This window comes from Lonchura striata, chromosome 13, assembly GCF_050655825.1.
Source record: "Lonchura striata isolate lonStrDom1 chromosome 13, ASM5065582v1, whole genome shotgun sequence".
Lineage (NCBI taxonomy): Eukaryota > Metazoa > Chordata > Aves > Passeriformes > Estrildidae > Lonchura > Lonchura striata.
The window spans coordinates 5679766-5697899 of record NC_140715.1 but is presented as its reverse complement, the minus strand read 5'-3'; the positions used below and the strand labels follow the sequence as shown (position 1 = coordinate 5697899).

Genomic DNA, 18134 nt, shown 5'->3' with positions numbered 1-18134 from the left:
CCTGCCCTGAGGGAACAAGCTTTGCCTGGTGCTGGCTCCAACACACACACACAGAGCTGCCCTCTGCCAGCGCCTAGAGCAGCTTGCACATCCTCTGCTTCAGGTGATTGCTCGTGCTGCACCCCAGCTCAGGGTCCCATTTCTTCCCCCTGCCTTGAGGCACAGAATGCATAGCTGGGATTATTGCTTTCAAATAGACTTGTTAATTTTATCCAGATGCTGCCCCCAGCCCAAAAGGCTCCCACAATAAATTACACTGAGCCACGGTTTGCTCTGTCAGACCCAAGAGTCGTAGCACCACTGCTGCTCCGAAGGAGACCAGAATGTGCCCAGACCCCTCATCTCTGCACACACAAACAGATGCTCACACACAAATTTAATGTGATTTTATTAAGGTTACAACATTTACACAGCACAGGCTCTAGAGCAAAGAAGAGATGGAGGGAAGAGCCCCCAGCCCTGAGCAGAGAGTGGACGGTGTGTGGAGCAAGGACAGCACACCAGCACGCTCCAGGAAGGCAGCTCCCATCAGGCCAGGATTCCAGGAGAGGGAGGAAGAAATCAGTACTTGGGACGTTTCACCTCAACCCTGGAAGAGAGAGAGAGAGGGGTAGGAGAGTGGTGAGAGATGCAGGGCAGGCAGCTCCACCCCCCCTGCATTGAGAGCTCAGCACTGACATCCACACTTTCACACCACAGAACGTGAGGGGCTCCAGCAGGGCCCCTGCAGCTGAGCAACAAAGACCAGTGTACTTACCCATCAGCCTCCAACTTCTTCCTCTTCTCGATGATCTGAAGAGAAAGCACAAAATCCTGTTACCCTCAGGGGATCTGGCTGCTCACAGCTAGCAGAGGGGCTGGAGGGTGCGAGATACACCTGGGGAGAGCTGCAGCCAGGCCAGAGCAAGCTGAGGTGAGCTACAGCTGGAGAAGCTGGGCCTGTTTACCTTTTGCTCCTTGGCCACCACAAACCATTTGTTCTCATCTTCCCCAGCCCATCCCATACTGCTCACCCTGCCAGGACAAGCCCTAGCTCTGCCAGCTGGCAAACAGGGAGCCACTAGGCATGTCCTGTCCCCTACAATCCCCTTTGGATGGCTCCAAACTAATGGCTTTGGACACATTCATCTGCTGCACAGCCCAGAGCAAAGGGCCCCAGACTGGGGCTGCTCCCAGGACAACGGTTCCAAATAGAGCTCCAGACACCTCTGCAATACTGAAGCCCCAAGTACTTGGCTGATGCTCTCGTAAGGAGCAAATCCAGCAGGTAGAGAGCCAGCCCTGGTGCTCTCACACACGCTGGCCATGGCTGGGTGGGAGCTCCTGGCACAGCAGGGCAGCCCAGCTGGGCACTCACCGCGCTGATCTTCTTCCACTGCCGGTCCAGCTCCGCCTTGTCGTTGGTCTCCTTGAAGCGGCGCGTCTTGCGTCCCTCAGACATCTTGATGCCGTACTGGAAGGCTGCCCTGGAGAAGGAGCAAGACATGGCTCAGCACTCACAGGGGATCCACAGCCTGCCACAGGAAGGGACACATCTCCCCAGCCACGAGCACGAGCTCCAGAGCTGGCCTGAGCCTCCCAAAGCAGTGCCTGGGCTGGAGTCTTCAAGAGTGACACTGAGAACAAAAACAAATCACCAGGGCCAGGACCACCACTCCTCCTCAGGTTCTCACAAGGGAGCCCCCAGCTTGCTTTAAGCTGCCCCAGCACCCAGCCCTGGCCAGCACGGCCATCCCACCCAGAACCCTCGCTCGGCCCTTCCTGAGGGCTGCACTCACTTGGGCAGAGCCTCTTTGTTGTTCATGTACTCGCTGTACTCCTCCTGCGTGTCGAAGTCCCAGCGGCCCAGAGGCCCCTTCTTGTTACCCTGCAGGGAGAGAAGAACTCAGCTGCTGCTGGGAGGGCTTCTCACACAGCCCTGCACACCCAGCCACGAGGCTCCATCTCCCACCAGCCTCAGATCAATGGCCTCAGCTCCAGATCCCCTCCCCAAAAAGTTCCAGACAGATTTTGTGGAAGAGGTAAGTCAGAACAGAGTAGCAGGCCTGTCAACAACTCTGGGTCAAATGCCAGTGACACCAGTTTGCTCCCTGACACAACAGGAGGTGATCAGCAAACCCCACAGCTCACTCAGCAGCCAGCTCCAGTGCTGCTTCTTTCCCATGGGATCCTCTCAGCTGGCACTGGTGCCTATTTTGCTGGCTGCCCCTAAAGGCTGGTGCCAACATACCTGATCCATTTTGCTGTAGTCCACCTCCTCATCACTGTCCACAGCCATATCATCCATTCTGGGGAGAAAAAAAGCAAGGAAAGGGCTCAGAGTGGGTCCATGAGATGGATCAGGACCTTGGAGCTAGTGGGAGTCAAGTCTCATGGCCTTGGACCAAACACACTTAGTTCCTGGACCAGAGGGAAGTGGCCCCAGCTGTAAGCCCAGCAGGTGACCTGTATCACAGGGTATCCAAGGTTGGAAATGCTTCCAGGATGATTCTGCAGGCTGGAAGATGTTCCTCTTCCACTGAGGGAGGCCAGAGCTTCACAACCACATGGATAACAGGGAATGCAGCAGATTCCCAGCCACCTCAGCCTCCCCCTAGCTCTGAGGGGCAGCAGGCTCCAGGCAGCCACTAACAGCAGAGAGCAGCTAAGAACAGGCTGAACCAAGGGCTTGGTGGTTTTACTAATCAGCTTTTGCCACAGACAAGGCCAGGCCTGCTCCCCAACAAGTAGTGGGGCTGATGTTCAAGTTCTTGCTGCCAGAGAACAGCAGCCCCTCGGCATGCCCTGCTCCCACCCCACAGCTTCCCGCTGCTCCTTACGTGGCAGGGTAGCACTCAGCATAGCTGTTGGACATGCCAAAGAAGTCTCCCAGCTGCTTCTTGTCTTCTGGCTTCTTCAAAGTGGCAGCAGTTAAGGAAAGCACCACATGAGCTGAGCCTTACAGCTGCAGGCTGGGCACAGCCAGCTGGAAAACCCCTTCCTGCCCCAACACAACCAAACCAGGGGGTGCAGAGCTTTTGTTTGGTGTGGGAGAAGCATTTCCCTGCTACCAGGTGAGGCAGGGCAGCCCCCCAGACGTGCTTGTGCCTGCAAGGTCAGCCCAGCCCCTCAGCCAGCCAGGCTGGCACAGACAGACAGTAAAGGATATGGCTCTGTTCCCTCCCAGCCAGCAGCTCCAGCAAACTTCTCATTGATGGACTTGATGAGCTCCTTGGCTGAGCCAGGTCCTGGGGTAGAGAAAGCAGCAGGTTACATTTGGGAGGAAGAACAGCTCAATGCAGAGCACAGGCTGGGCAGAGTCCCTTTGGGACACAGTAACAGGTAGGATAAACTGCCTCACGTAAGGTTCAAGAGGAGGAGCAAACCAGTTTGGCACTGATGGGGTCAGCTGATCCCAGGAGACCTGGAATCTTACAACAGCTTGTGTTCAATGGATCTTGAAGCCTGTCTTGTTCCAACTCCCCACCATAGGCAGGGACACTTTCCACTATCCTGGATTTCTCCAAGCCCTGTCCAACCTGGCCTTGAACACTTCCAGAGATAAGGTGGCACCCTGTTCTTTTAAAAGTTTCAAAGTTCTTTTAGAAGTTTTCTATGCCTTTTGGTGTTTACATATTTCTACTGGAGTTCTCATGCACTGTTCATGTAAATAATGATTGTTTTGCATTCTTCTTTGTGGGAGGAGAGAACTGATGGACTGTTGGTTTGACCAGTGTGGTTGGAGAGGTAGCAATTTCATCCTCAAATCCACTGTCACTTTTAGAATTCTATATATTGCAAGGTCAGAACCAAAAGTTACTTTCTTTTGCTCTTTTGATCTTAGTGTGTGTGAGTTAATTTGTGTCGTAGTGTGGCAATAGGGCAGCCCCAATTTCTCTGGGCAACCTCTGCCAGGGCCTCCCTACCCTCACAGAGAGAATTCCTAGTATCTAGTCTACATCTCTCCTCTTTTTACTTAAAGCCATTCCCCCTTGTCCTACCCTCTCAGGTACCCACACCACTTGACTCACCTTTGTCGATGTCTGTGGGCTGCAAAGAAGAGGGAGAGACAGTGTCAAGCACACAGAGCTGAACCACAAACCCAGCAGGCTGTGCAGTGCTGCCTCACTTGCTGAGGGACAGGACAAGCACCCAGCCACCCAGCAAGTCCTGGGGACAGGCAGAGCTCAGCAAGAGCTGACACTGCCATGTGTAGAGGCACAACCAGAGATACCCAAAGCCCCACGACCCCACAAAGGGCAGATCTCAGGTGGGACAGTCCTTCAGGAGCAGAGACTCACCTCATCATCAGCCTTGGGCTTCTCAAAGTAGCTGTGCCTCTTCTTCTCCTCCTCCCGGTCCCGCTCCCTGTCCCTCTCGCGCTCCCGGTCCCTGTCACGCTCTCGCTCCCGGTCTCGCTCCCGGTCCCGCTCTCTCTCCCGGTATCTCTCCCGTTCCTTGTCCCGTGGCATCTTGGCAGTGGAGGGCACATAATCCCCAATGTCTTCAAAGATGCTACAAGTGGAAAAGAGCCTGGAGTTACGTGTGCTGCAGGAAGAGAGGCCATAACCACCTCCTTGTCACCTGGAACATACAGGACCAGCACCAAGAGCTAAGGACAGTAGATATGGAAATGGTTTCCACATCTGTCAGAGATATCACTGTACTCTGCTCCCTTCTGCTGCAGGACCTGAGCTGTGTGGTCCAGGGCAATAGTGAGCCCTCACCTGCCTCAAGCCTGAAATCCAAAGCTTGCCTTCAGCCTTGTCCTACAAACTGCAGGTCCAGCAGCTCCAAACTAAATATGCTGGGCCAAAAAGCCATTCCCAAAGGGACAGAGCTGTGACCCCATAGCCTGAGGGAAGGGAGGCACTTACTTCATATCAGCTTCAGGAGGCTTCTTCTCATCCAGCTTCCCTGCAAGGACACAGCAGCAGTGAGAGGCACGTCACCCACTCTGCCCCCTGTGCTGCTCCCCATCCTTGTCCAGGGTCCAAGGTGCAGGAGTGGCAAGCCTGGAGGATGTCACATCATACCCAGCCCCTCCAGGAAGCCATTGTGTCCCTCCCCAAGAGGGGCCATTTCCCCAAGGAACTGGGCCTTCATCAAAAAGAGCAGACCACCATGAGGTGCGCTCACAGCTCTAATTTCCCAGCAGCCTGTCCAATGTGCTCCTGCCTTCAGGCCACAGCACTAAGGAAATCACTGTTCTCCAAGCCCACTGCCTCATGGCACAGGGCAATACTACAAACCAAAACACATCCCACTCCCTTGGGATATGCTCCAAGCACTAAAATCCTATTACCCTGCTCCTTTCACCTCCTACCTTTGTCTTTCTTCTTGAGCTTCTTGTTGCGGGTGCCTTGCCTGAGGTAGGACAGGATCTGTGTGAGCTTGCTGATGACAATGTCGTTGGTGGTCAGCGTGGTCTGTGCCTGAAAGGGAAATCCACGAGGAAGCATCCCACTCCCTTGAGAGGGAACCCCTCCCAGAGCAACCTGCTCTGGCCAGCTCAGAGCAGTGAGGTGCAGCAGGCTGCAGGCCAGCTGGGTACCTCCATGGTGGGGCAGTCAGCCTTGCTGCGGATCAGCGTGGTGGGGATATCGGTGTCGGCATATTCATCATCCAGATCCACCACGTAGGCCATCCTGCCCGGCAGGAACAGCTCGTTCCGCTCGTAGGTCTTGTTCTTGAACAGGATGCGGTAAATGTTGCGGCCTGGGCAGAGGGAAAAGTGTGGGAAAGCAGAGGACAAGCCCAAAGTGAAGCGTGTTTAATTTATCAGCAATATGAGAATCGCCTCCTAAGCACACACTTCCTTCAGTCCTCAAATTCAGGACTCTCCCCCTCCAATAGTTTTCCTTCCTCCGTTCACCCTCCAGGATTTCTCCCACATTCACAGCACAGACAAGGTGGGGAACAGCCACATCAACACAGTCTTACCTAGGCGGGTCTTAAATTCAATTTTGTTCTCAGGATCTTCATCTTTCCTAAACAGGAACAGAAACCAGAAATATTAGAGCCAAGTGAATGGCTCCTCTGCATCCTACTCTCTGGCAAGCACCTGCACTCAGGAATGCAAAATACTCAATCACTCACTTAGTTTCTTTCTGGGGCTTCTCCATCATTTCCTCCTCTTCCTTCTCCTTGCTGGCAATCTCAGCCCGTACCTGGATGCAGAGTAAATCCACACATTACAGCCCAACCCATGCCATTGCTGCCCACCTGTGAGCCCCATCAGATCCCCAGCCCTGCAGCAACCCTTCCCAGGAAGGGAAATCCTGGGAAGGGAAATCCACACTGCCAAGGCCAAGCAGTGGCACCCACCCTGCGTGTCTGTGGCAGAGGACAGGGCAAGAGCAGCACGGTGATATCTGCACTCACCTTCTGCAACAGAGCAAAGTCCAGACCCTTCACCAAGTGAGTGTGCTCCATGTCACCACCCAAGAACTTGGACTCCTGGATCAACTGTCTCCTCTTCTCCGCAGCAGATTTATCCCTGTGCAACGAGACCAGAGCCAGGTGAGGGCCAGGCCCCCGGATCAGCCTGGCCAGCCCAGGCCCCAGCAGAGCCCACATACGCCTCAGCCGTGGGCCCCACAGCCCTGTAGTTGGCAGTGGTGCTGATCAGCTCTGTCTCCTCGTAGTCCTTGTTCACTCCATCTCTCCTCTCCTTGGCTCGATCCCGGTACTTCTCGGCCAGCTCCCTCTCGCGCTCGATCTCCTGCTGCCGCAGCTTGGCGTAGTAACTGGGGGTGGCAAACAGCTCGGGGTTAGGAGCGACCTGCTCATGTTTGTGAGGTCAGGTAACAGCCCCTGAGGCCCCCCACACACCCATTCTGCTACCCATCCCTTCCCCAGATACACACTAGGGTGCCACGGGACATAGCAGGCCTGGAGGAAACTGCTGTACTGAAGCCAGCTAAGGAGGAGTTCCATCCTCCCTTCCAAAGGGAAGGGTCCAGTGCAGTCCTGCTGTGCAGACATGCTCCAAAGCACACAGTGATCAGTGCACCACCACTGCCCTGCTCTCCCAGAAACCCACAGGGCCTCTCCTGCTTCTTCTGGAGGTGAAGCTTCAGCCCCATCCTACTGCTGCCCTCCCACAGATGTTCCTACAAGTAGTGACAGTTCCTCAGCCTGAGCTTTTCTCCAAAGCTCTTAAATAATCCACTCAAGACCCTCTTTGGGAGCACAGCAAATCAGAAATGCTTCCACTGACAGGACATGATGCATAATGACAAGTCCTGTTGCATCTCTTCCCCCACTTACCTTTTCTTCTTCCTCCTGCGAGCAGCTGGATCTTCATCCTCATTGTACTCCCGGGGCATCCTGGAAAAGGGTGAAAAACACATGTACAGTCTGCAGAGCCACATGGGCAACAGGTGGGCAGAACAGTCCCTCAGACACAGCAGAGCACTGAGGTGCTCAGAGATAGAACAGAACAGTCTCTCACCCTTCATTTCCCCCTAATTCTACACTGTCAGCAGAGAGTGGAAAGGAAAAGACTGATTTTCACCAAACCAAATCTGCCTCCTGCACAGAGTGTCTTAACAGCCACGAAGCCTAGCTCTTTTCTTTACAACAGCCCTGACCCAGCTGCTTCTCCACTTCCCACACTAACTGCCAAAAGCCCCTGTAGATATTCCCCTGCAGAATACAGGGGAGAGGGTCAGCTGGGCACAGATTATCCCGTGGACGTGTGAAACAGAGCCCTACTCACTCATGGTGGCGAGATTTGGAGGGTGGCGCAGATGTTGGCGCAGCCCGCGGGGTCATGAGAAGCTTCCTGAAGTCTTCATTGGTCAGCTTGGACCTGCAAGGGAGGGAAGGAACAGAAATCATCATTCCCAAAGAGCTCTGGAGGAGGAGCAGGTCCTGTGTGACCGAGATGGGCACCAGGTACCCAGGGAGAAGTCCCAAAGGCTGGACTGTGCCAGTGACCTCCAGCTTCCCCAGAGGAATGGGCCTGGGTGCCTCAGTGCCCCAGGGCTGTACTCACTGGTGGAAGGAGTGCGAGTCGTCCACATCGTGGCCCTCGGGGGCCAGGGGGTTGGAGAAGGGCTCATCTGATGGACAGGAGAGAGAGAGAGCTCAGGCACTGCCCGCACAGCGTCACACCCTCCCAGAAACCACGGCAGCATCAGCGCCCGCCTGGATCCCAGCCCGCTGTCTCCGGGCCGGCCTCGCCCGCCCGCACAGGACACGGGCTCTCGGTGCCGCTGCGGCTCTGCGCCTTCGGGGTGTCTCAGGGCCCTCCCGAGCGTGTCCCCAGCCCCGCACCCCGGGACTGCCCCCGCACCCTCCCAAAGCCCGAAACCCCGGCCGGCCGCACTCCCGGGGCCGGCCCCGCGCTGAGCTCAGCCCCGCGCAGCCTCGGGCTGCCGCAGGGTCTGTCCCGCGCCCGTTCCCCGCACGGCTGTCCCTGCACCGGGCCGGGGTCCCCGGCGGTCCCCAGCGCCAGTTGGGCCTACACCGACCCCCGCACCGGGCCCGGGCCCGGCTCCGCCCCGAGCGCCGCGACAGCCCCGCGCGGGACAAGTGCCGCGGCCGCGGGGTGTCCGGGAATGCCCCATGTCCCTGTCCGTGCCCCCTGTCCCCACACTCACTGTCGCGGTCCGGCATCGCGGCGCTCCCGGCTCCGCTGCGCGTCCCTTCCGCTCGGCGCTGCCCTCCCAGCGTGCCCCGCGGCCGCCGCTCCCATTGGCGGCTGCCGTCACGGCCGCCGCTCCCATTGGCAGCTGCGATCACGGCGGCTGCTCCCATTGGTGGATGTGCCACGGCGGGCGCTGCGATTGGCGGAGGCGCCGCGGTCCCGCCCCCGCGCAGGTGTCCGGGCAGGGAAGATGGCGGCGGGCACCGTGCAGCGCATCGGGGGCGGGCTGGGCAAGGCGCTGAGGGAGCTCCGCATCCACCTGTGCCAGCGCTCCGCCGGCAGCCGCGGCGTCAGGTCAGCGCGGGGAGGGGCCGGGACGGGGCCGGGGGTGCTCCTCCAGGGCAGCGAGACGGCCTCGGGCTGAGCTGCAGGGACCCGCCGCTCCTCCTTCCCTCCGCAGGGAATTCATCGAGAATCACTATGTGACCCTGAAGAAGGCAAATCCCGACTTCCCCATCCTGATCCGCGAGTGCTCCGGTATCCAGCCCAAGCTCTGGGCTCGGTACGGTAAGTAGGGGTGCCCGCCGGGAAGCAGCATGGAGTGATCAGGGAATGGCTGGGGTGGGAAGGGACTTGAGGGAGCGGCGCTGGTTTGGGAAGGCTCGGAGGGACGTGCGTGGATGGGGAGAATCACGGACTGGCCGGGTTAGAAGCGATTTTAAAGCGATTTCATCCGCTGCCACCTCATGCCAAGGGCACGGACACAAGTGCTCCCAGCCCCGCCCGGCCTGGCCGGAGCACTCAGAGCCGCTCCGGGCAGCCGTGCCAGGGCCTGCCCAGCCTCCAGCGGAAATTGCAGCTCGGCTGTTCAGGGCTTGCAGCAGGGATGCTGCTGGAGAGCAGCAGCTGCCCTCGGGCCAGGCCGTGCGATCACTCCAGGGAAGTGATCCGCAGGAAGCAGAGCAGGGCCTGGTGCTCAGCAGGGTCTTTCCAGCCTCTGGCTGTCATCTCCCAACCCAGTCACTACACAAAAATGCGGCTGTTTCTCCTTTATTTTCACTGCCTTCTCAGTGAAACACCAAGAAGGGAGCAGAAAAGCCCCGCTGGAAAGGAAAACAAATCCTCAAAGGTCATCTGGGCTGGAAAAAATTAATTGAGAACCTTTTAAAAAGATGCAATGACTCATTAAGCACAGGTTTCCCAGAGGGGAGTCTCATATGTCTGGGTGGGACTGGGATGGAAATGGAGCCCGGGGTCAGCCCAGGTCGGGGCAGCTGTAGGAACAGTTCTCAGGCTGCTTTCCTGAGGGGACCACCCTGCTGGGACGAGGCTGAAGGCCACAGGGTTGCTCTTGGATGTGTCTGCCCAGCCAGAGCTAACAAAAGGAGACTGGGAAAGGTGTTGAGCTGCTTTGAGTTCTTTCCAAGGGAAAGGAGGAGAATAGAAAAGTGGAAGTGATAACATGGTCAAATGGAGGAACACTGGGACATGGTAAGTGTGGAGGGGTGGTGATGGGAGCCTGGGCTGTGACATCAGTACCTTGCACCAGCAAAGGACCCATACACCTGCCCCCTCTCACCCTACCTGTGTTCCCACAGAGTTTGGGAAGGAGAAGAGCATCCCACTGGACAACCTGAGTGTGGATGAAGTGGGCAAGGCCCTGGAGAGCGCTGTGAAAGGCCACGCGTGACGGCAGACAGCAAGTACACACGTGCTGCAGACTCCACTGATTACCTTGAATGTCAAAGATGTATCTTTAATTTATCAATTCATAAATACACTGTGCTTACCTTGAGCTTGGTGGTGACTGAGAGCCCAAAGAATGGCTGATGCAGCCGTTCCCCCCTCCCTGGCACAGGGGAGTCTGCCCAGGCTGCAGCTCAGCCCTGCCCCTGGCTCTGGGGGCACCAGATGGTGGCAAGGACCAGCCCCCATGCAGCCAGCACTGGGCACTGAGCAGCTCTGGGAAGCTGGGCATGGGGTGAACAGTTTATTTCTCCCCTGGCAGTTCAGGGGAGGGAAGGGAGGGGCAGGCCTAGGAGGAGGCAGCCAGTGTGGCCTGGCAGGCACTGGGGGCTCCTGGGGGCTGCCTGACCACGTCCAGCAGCGCCTGTGCCCGCTCCTGCAGCTCTGGGGTGCTCTGGTGCTGCTCCAGGGCCTGGTGCCCACCTTGCCTGGTGAAATCAGCAGCAGCCTGTGTGAGAGGAGAGGGTGAGAGCTGGCTGGGTGCTACAGCTGATCATCTCTGCCCAAGCCACCACATCCCAGGGAACAGGGCTGAAGGAATTCCCCAGAGCCCTCCCAGACCTGCATTCCCAATCCAGGTCATTCCCACCATGCTGGTGGTTGGCTGGGAAGGACTTCAAGGCCCATCTCATTCCCACCCCCTGCCACAGGCAGGGACACCTTCCACCAGGAGCTCCAAGCCTCATCCTGCAGCCAGAGCTTCTCTGGGCACCCTGTGCAGGGCCTCCCCACCTCACAGGGAATGCATTCCTGTGATCAGCAGCAAGTGGAGCAACAGAAAACTTGGGGTAGAAACAGCCTGCCCCAACACCAGTCCCTGCCAATAAGGAAGGAGCTCTGCAGACACAAGAAGGGTTTTCACCCACCCTCTGCATTAGAGTGTAATGTAATGACATTAAATCCCCTTTGGGCAGGGGCCTGGCGGCTGAGGGGCAGAGGGTAGTGTGGCAGTCACTGAGGGCACTGTTAATCAAATTACAATAATCATCCCCCTCCACAACAACAACAACCCCCACAGTAATCATTCCCCATCCCTGCACAATCCTGCACTGGGCTCTCACCTCGGGACAGTGCAGGAAGAGGAGGTGCAGCAGCTCCAGGCACTGCCCCACGGCCTCGGGGTCGGGCAGTGTGAGCAGGGGCAGGAGCTGGGCCAGGAGGGGCTGCTGGAGCAGCCGCTGGCACTGCAACTGTCCCTTCTCTGCCACATTGCACAGCACGGTCAGGACCTGTGGGAGGGACAGGAGCAAGTGAGTGCTCCATGGGCACATTCATGACAGGCCTGGGAGGGCTCCCCAGCACTCCCTGTGTCACAGAATTGTGCAGTGGTTTCGGTAGAAAGGACCTTAAAGCTCATCCAGTCCAACCCCTGCCATGGCCAGGATCACCTTCCACTATCCCAGGTTGCTCCAAGCCCATCCCTTCTCTGGGCAGCCTGTGTCAGGAAAGAGTTGTCCCAATACCCATCTAACCCTGCCCTCTCAGTGTGAAACCATTCCCTGCTGTTTTGTCACTCATGCCCTTGCTTGAAGTTCCTCTCCACCTTTTTTTCTTGTCCTGCCAGGTGCTTGCCCACAACCAAGTGCCCACCAATCCTGCTTTCCAATCCACTGAATTTGGAAAGCCTTCTCCACACCCACCCCAAGGCATTGTTCATGCCCGTGTCAGGCAGACCCAGCCTTGCCACCCACTCCTGGCAGTGTCCCCAATCTCCTAAAGCTTTGGGGTCTTTCAAAGCAAAGGCAGGAGCCTTCCCAGGCTGACTGAAGTTAACACCTCCCTTGGGACCACTCTTATGCTGGGACAAGGCTCTGCCAAGGGCACACAGCTGGAGTGGCTGCGGGGGAGGTGGCTGGTGACTGCCACCCATGAGATCTTCTGCCAGGCTGTCACTGCTGCTCCATCCACCCCCAGCTCCAGCACTGTCAGTGTGGGATTCATGTCCCTGAAACTCCAGTGCTTCCCCACCACTCCCAGTGCTTGGGGCAAGGCTCACCAGCACAGTGGCCATCTGGGAACACGTCAGGAGCTGCAGCAGGGCCGGGAGCAGGTCCAGACAGAGCAGAGCGGAGCAGAAGAAGGGATCATCCGCTGGGTGGGCAGAGAAGGAACGTGTGAATAAAACCAGGGCAGATGCCAGCAGTGCCACCAGCCGTGGGACACTCACCTGTGAGGTTGTTGAGCAGCCACAGGCACTCCTGGACGAGGAAGGGGTGCTGCTGCAGGAAGCACTGCAGGATGAGGAAGAGGGCGATGAGCAGGCGCCCGTCCTGGCCCTGGCAGCCTGGCTGTGCCAGCAGGTTACTGAGACACCGCAGCACGGGGCACACGAGCTGAGACACAGGGACACACCAATCCCTTTAGCTCAGCAGTGTCCCCACAGCAATCCTGACAACAGCCAGCACCCTGCCCAGCTCTCACCAGCTCCAGGCCCTCGGGAGCATCCTGGGGGATTTGGGAAGCCAGGTCAAGCAGGAGCGAGGTGAGCGCGGGCACGGCCCCCAGCGCCAGCAGCAGCACGTTGTCGTCGTGCCTGCAAAGGGAGGGACACTGCAGTGGCCTTGGAGCTTGGAGAGGGGAAACTGCCACATCCCCTCACCAAACAACAGGGTTTGGGAATTCAGAGCGCTCTCCTGAACCACCACAGGGTGGTTTCATGTTGGAACAGTGGTTTCTTTCACGTTGGAATAGCGGATTTTTTTCTGAGCTTAAGAGAAAATTTAAAAGCCCATGAAAAACAGATTCACTGGAAGTATCTATGTGGGTCTGGGAACAATAGCCCTGACCCTACTCATTCCTTGGCTCCAGTGGCAGGGAGGGATTGCTGGCACAGCCCAGATGGGTGGCCCTGGGCCAACCCCACAAGTGTGAGGATTCAAGGAGCTTGCCTTGGGAAGTGTGGGGGACAACTCCAGGCATGGGGAAGCAATTTGGGGGCATTTCAGAGAACTAAAAACAGCCTCATCAGGTTCATCACCCTTTACCACCCTGTAAAAGAGCTCAGTGATCCTGCAAACAGCACATGTGCTCAGACAGGAGTGATGGGACACCCAGGCTGGCTGGGGAATTGCTTTCCCAAGGGAAAAGGGGAGGCAATCCAGATCCCCTTGCAGGACCTTCGTGCCTCTGTTTGGCTGCCCCAGGGAATTCAAAGCGAGAAGAAAACTGCATTTACCTACAAATGATGTAGTGGAGACACCAGGCAAACTCCACAGCCGCTCCCATGCCAGCCTTGAGGCCAGAGCAGACCAGCTGGAGCATGTGCTGGGGCAGAGCTGAGTCCAGGACCAGCCTGGGGTCAGAGAGCAGAGTTAATGGAGGCACAGGCTGGAGCACAGGCAGGACCAACAGGGAGACAGGAACCCTGAGCAGCGAGCTGCTGTACCCCATCCTGGGGGCCACAGGGTGCAAACACACACCTGGAAGGGACTGAGCCAAGGGCTGGGGCCTTGGGCTCTCCCTGTCCATGGCAGGGCCTGGGGACACTCAGGACACTCTGACTGGGGTCACATTTCTGGCACTAGGGGCTGTCAAGTTGATCTTTTCCTTTGCAAGAGGAACACAGCCAGAATTCCCTGTGAGCCTTCCCTGTTCCATGCTGGCCTTTACTGAAATACCAGAGCTGTCTGCTCAGATGAGGCTGAGGGAGAGGAGCCAAGCCCTGCTGCCTGATCTGCATCAAAACTTGCAGAGCTCTGGTAGGATTCTGCCCTGCACTGTTAATGTCACTGGGGTGGGGAAGTGTCCCTCGTGTCCCCAGCACACAAAGACCACTGGAGGCCCCGGGGCCCATCCTGGTGCAGGGTTCAGAGGCTCAGACTCACGGGATGATCTCCGTGGGCGCTTCCTTGGCTTGGAGGAGCTGTGAGAGGACATAGCCCACGCCTTCCAGCACTGCCTCGTGAGGGGACTGCAACCAAAGAGAACAGAGCTGATCCCTCCTGGCACAGCTGATCCCTCCTGACAGAGCCAGGGCCCCGGGGTGCCAGCCAAACCCAGCTGAGTGGCACAGCCCCGCTGTGCTTGGAGAAGAGGGAACACAGGGGACTAGGAAGGACACAGGAACCTGTGGCCGCACCAGAGCTGAGCTGTCCCCCTCCCCACATTCACTGGGCTTAGCCCAAACGCAGCAGAAATCCTGGTTTGAGCATTTGGACCTGCAAACCACAGCCTGCTGGACCCAGGGCAGGCAGAGGGGACAGGGCTCCCTGTGCTACAGACTGTACCAGGCAACCACTGGATGGGGGGACTCAGCTGGAGAAGAGCACAAGATGCTGAGCTGAGCCCTGAGAATGAGCAGAGGGGAGCCCACAAGTGACCCTCACACTCGTGGGAACAGCTCCCTGCTGTTTCCCCACAGCTGGAAGGAGGGCTGGTGTCTCAGGACTCAGCCAGAAAAGTCTCTCCAGGGCACAGCAGAAATGTGGCTGAGCTGTTTCACCCACCTGGATGCAGGATGCCAGCACTGGAATAATGCCCTGAGGCAGCAGTTGCTTCCTCACAGCCTCACTTTCTACTACGAGGTTCCCCAGTGTGTACAAACACAGCTCCTGCAACAACACAGCAGAGCAGGAGTGACCCCCTGGGCAGCCAGCAAAGCCCCAGTCCCACACACTGCCCTGAGCAGGGCAGGAGCTGGCTTTGGAGGGGCAAACACAGATGGATGCTGCTGGGCTCTCCAGCCACCCCATTCCCAGCTCCATCAGCTTCAGTTAGTATTTTTTCTATCTGGCTGAAGCCGGGATCTGATCACTCCTACTTTGGAGGTTTTTCAGGATGACATTTCCCTGAGCCCCCTCTGGTTCTCCTGGAGCCTGCCTGTGTGCTGCATTCACATGGGATCAGCAGTGAGGTCACTGCCCACCTCACTCCTTAGCTCTAAGCCTGTCTGCTTCCCATGGAGCAGCTGGAAAACACGTGGGCATCCCAGAGCTGCCCCAGCTGTTTGCTCCTTTCCAGATCAAGTTGCAAAGCATGGAGCCACAGGCACTCTGTCTAATCCTATCCTTTCTTTCTTGTCCTTATATATTTTCTTAAGTGACATATTGTACTTTTATATTGTTTTATTTCTATAGATAACAACCAAAATGGCTGCATACCTCCATTCTAAATTGTTCTAAAATAAACCTACCACATATATACACACATATATATGTACATAAACATGGGCCATTCAGTGTGGCTCCACTCTAATCCAACCCAAGGGATCTGTGATTCACAAGAACTCAGTTACCCCACCTCAGGGGCAGGTTGTTGGGAACAGTCCTGCTTTGAGGCCAAAGGCTGTGATACCAAAAGATTTTTGCTTCCAGAGGCTTCCCGAGAGCCCCTTCTCAGCAGCACTCCCACATGAGCCACGTGTGAGCAGAAGAGCCACCACCAACCTCACCAAAGGATCCCAGGTGCAGGTGGCTCTCACCGTGAGCTCCAGGCTGTGTCCCGACAGGTAGGTGAGCAGGTAGGAGGTGACAGGCAGACACGCCTCGGCCACGGCGGGGACGCTGCAGTGGGAGAGCTCGTGCAGGCAGCGGGCAGCCTCCAGCTGCAGCTCCCCCAGGCTGCTGGTGAAGAGCCCGGTCAGCGTCCGGATGCTGCCGTCCAGCCTGAGGGACACAAAGGCTGCTGTCACCTCCAGCTCACCCACCCAAGCACAGGGACAGGGCCCCTCGGGACATGCCCCTGGTAACAGGCACGGCAGGCCTGGGCTGACCTGACAAACTTCTGCTGAGTCTCCTCGTTCTGCAGAGCCCAGCGGAGGCGGCCGAGCAATCGCTTCCTGTCCTCCGAGCCTCTCTGCACCCCCCTGAGCAGCTCCAGAACCTGGCCAGGGAATTCAGAGCTGGGTGAGCTTCCAGTAGTGCCAGCATTAAGATTTAGCCCCGTTAATCCTCGAGGCAAAGGAGTCCAGGGCATAAAGGTGGGCACAAAGAGCCTCAACTGTGCCTGGCAGTGAAGCAGAACCATTCCCAAACCCACCCCTGCCCAGCCTCCATGCTGAGTCTGGCAGTGAAGCAGAACCATTCCCAAACCCACCCCTGCCCAGCCTCCATGCTGAGTCTGGGGAAGACCCCCGGGACCCCCATTGCCACAGAGAACATCAGGTTCTTCACCTCATCCTCTGAGAGTGGGTCTGGCACGACGTCTGCTCCATCCTGGGCCGCGCTGTCCTCCCGCAGGAGCCGCTTGCTGACCAGCTGCTCCTGCCGCCGGGCCTTCCTGAGAGCTGCCAGGACACGTCAGCTCCTGCCTGGGGCAGGACGCTCCTCCATCCCCCCACAGGAGCCTCATTCCTCCCTTAATCCAGGGGGGAACTGCCCGTTCCTCCCCGTGCTTCATATCCATCCCTGGAAGGATGCACGAGCAGGGACTGCACTTGGAGCTGGGCTGAGGGTCGGGCACACAAAGCGTGAAGCCACTGCTGGGAGAATGGGCAGGAAAACTAAACCAGCTGGAGGGAGCTGAGGCTGGATTTCACACACAACCATAAAATCATTAAAGTTAGGAAAGCCGTGCAAGATCATCAACTGCAACCTTCAACTGAACACCACCAGGGCCACTAAGCCATGCCCCAAATGCCCCATCTACTTGTTTTTGGAAAACACCTCCAGGAATGGTGTGCAGCCTGTTCCAATGCCTGACCACCCTTCTGATAAAGAAATTTTCCTTAATATCCACCCTAAGCCTGCCCAGGCCCAACCTGAGGCCTTTTCCTCCTCCTGTCCCTGTTCCTGGGAGCACAGCCCGAGCCCCCGGCTGTCCCCTCCTGTCAGGAGCTGTGCAGAGCCACAAGGGCCCCCCTGAGCCTCCTTTGCTCCAGGCTAAGACACAGACGAGACCTTGGAACACGCGAACAGTGGGGGGGCTGTGGAAGAAACGGGGAATTCACGGCAGAAACCCCAGGGTTAAACCCGAAGCTGTAGAACGCTTCCCGAGCGGGCAGCGCCGCCGCTCGCCCCGCGCATCCCGCGGGGCGCGGCCGGGCGGGGCGGGGATGGGATGGGGCGGGGATGGGATGGGATGGGATGGGATGGGATGGGATGGGATGGGATGGGGCCGGCAAGGGCTGAGCTGGGGGACCCCCTCACCCCCGGGGGACCCCGCAAACCCCCGGCAGTGCCCGCTGCCCCCGGCCGGACCTGCCTCTCGCTCCCGCCGCCGCGCCCGCAGCTCCTCCGCGCTGCGCCCGCCGCGCCCGCCCCGCCGCCGGCCCCACATGGCGGAGCGGGAGGAGGAGGAGGAGGAGGAGGAGGAGGAGGAGGAGGAGAAGGAGGAGGAGGAGGAGGAAAAGGCCGTCCTGGGCGGTCCCGGGGCGGGGAAAACACGATGCCGGCCCCTGCGCCGCCGGAGCGCGCTGCGGGCGCGGGCGGCTGTGCCCCGCGGGGATCCGTGCTGGGGATGCGGAGGGCAAAAAAAGCCCCCAGAGATTCCCCAGAAGTACGGAACAAGGCGGCTCGGTGCCCAGGGACCTTCCGCCGTGGTGGTGGGATTCGGGGGGCAGAGGAGCTCGTGTTTCCCCAGCGAAGTGTTTGGGGAATTTGCAGCTGGAGGGCAGAAATGAAAGGCACCGGCCCCGGCAGGGCTCGTCAGAAGGGGCCGGGAGGAGAGCTCAGAGGGCGCCTGTGATTTTTCCATCATGCTCTCAGCAACAGTTTCATGGAATTCCAGACCCATTTAGATAGGAAGAGACCTTAAAGCTCATCCAGTTCCAACCCCTCCACCACGGGCAGCGACACCTTCCACTATCCCAGCTTGCTCCAAGCCCCATCCAGCCTGGCCTTGGGCACTTCCAGGGGTGCATCAGGCACAGCTGCTC

General features: G+C 58.0%; 3 protein-coding genes across 6 annotated transcripts; 1 reads left to right on the top strand and 2 right to left on the bottom strand.

The window, feature by feature from the left end:
* Positions 1-371: 371 nt before the first annotated feature.
* Positions 372-8661, bottom strand: IK (IK cytokine). Its single transcript, XM_021531897.4, has 20 exons — positions 8589-8661; positions 7982-8048; positions 7703-7795; positions 7252-7311; positions 6561-6728; positions 6364-6478; positions 6079-6149; positions 5923-5969; positions 5534-5697; positions 5306-5414; positions 4857-4896; positions 4281-4494; positions 4011-4029; positions 3149-3227; positions 2820-2900; positions 2231-2288; positions 1779-1867; positions 1358-1466; positions 758-792; positions 372-589 (listed from the first exon to the last, which is right to left on the bottom strand). Exons 1-20 carry the CDS (start codon positions 8602-8604, stop codon positions 562-564), a joined length of 1662 nt encoding a protein of 553 aa, XP_021387572.1. The 5' UTR covers positions 8605-8661; the 3' UTR covers positions 372-561.
* Positions 8662-8806: 145 nt separating this feature from the next.
* Positions 8807-10370, top strand: NDUFA2 (NADH:ubiquinone oxidoreductase subunit A2). The gene is made up of 3 exons (XM_021531863.3): positions 8807-8929; positions 9036-9142; positions 10174-10370. The coding sequence occupies exons 1-3, from the start codon at positions 8826-8828 to the stop codon at positions 10263-10265; spliced, it is 303 nt and encodes a 100-aa protein (XP_021387538.2). The 5' UTR covers positions 8807-8825; the 3' UTR covers positions 10266-10370.
* TMCO6 (transmembrane and coiled-coil domains 6) lies at positions 10306-17579 on the bottom strand. 4 transcript variants are annotated; one of them, XM_021531904.3, is made up of 12 exons: positions 17458-17579; positions 16432-16544; positions 16032-16141; positions 15741-15924; positions 14767-14871; positions 14146-14231; positions 13497-13613; positions 12743-12854; positions 12489-12654; positions 12318-12412; positions 11383-11550; positions 10306-10769 (listed from the first exon to the last, which is right to left on the bottom strand). In XM_021531904.3, exons 1-12 carry the CDS (start codon positions 17534-17536, stop codon positions 10611-10613), a joined length of 1494 nt encoding a protein of 497 aa, XP_021387579.3. In that variant the 5' UTR covers positions 17537-17579; the 3' UTR covers positions 10306-10610. The 4 variants fall into 4 exon arrangements, with proteins under 4 accessions (XP_021387579.3, XP_085447293.1, XP_085447291.1 ...); XM_085591167.1 differs by having other exon boundaries at positions 12489-12552; XM_085591165.1 differs by lacking the exons at positions 10306-10769; positions 11383-11550 and having other exon boundaries at positions 11685-12412.
* Between the last annotated feature and the right edge of the window lie 555 nt (positions 17580-18134).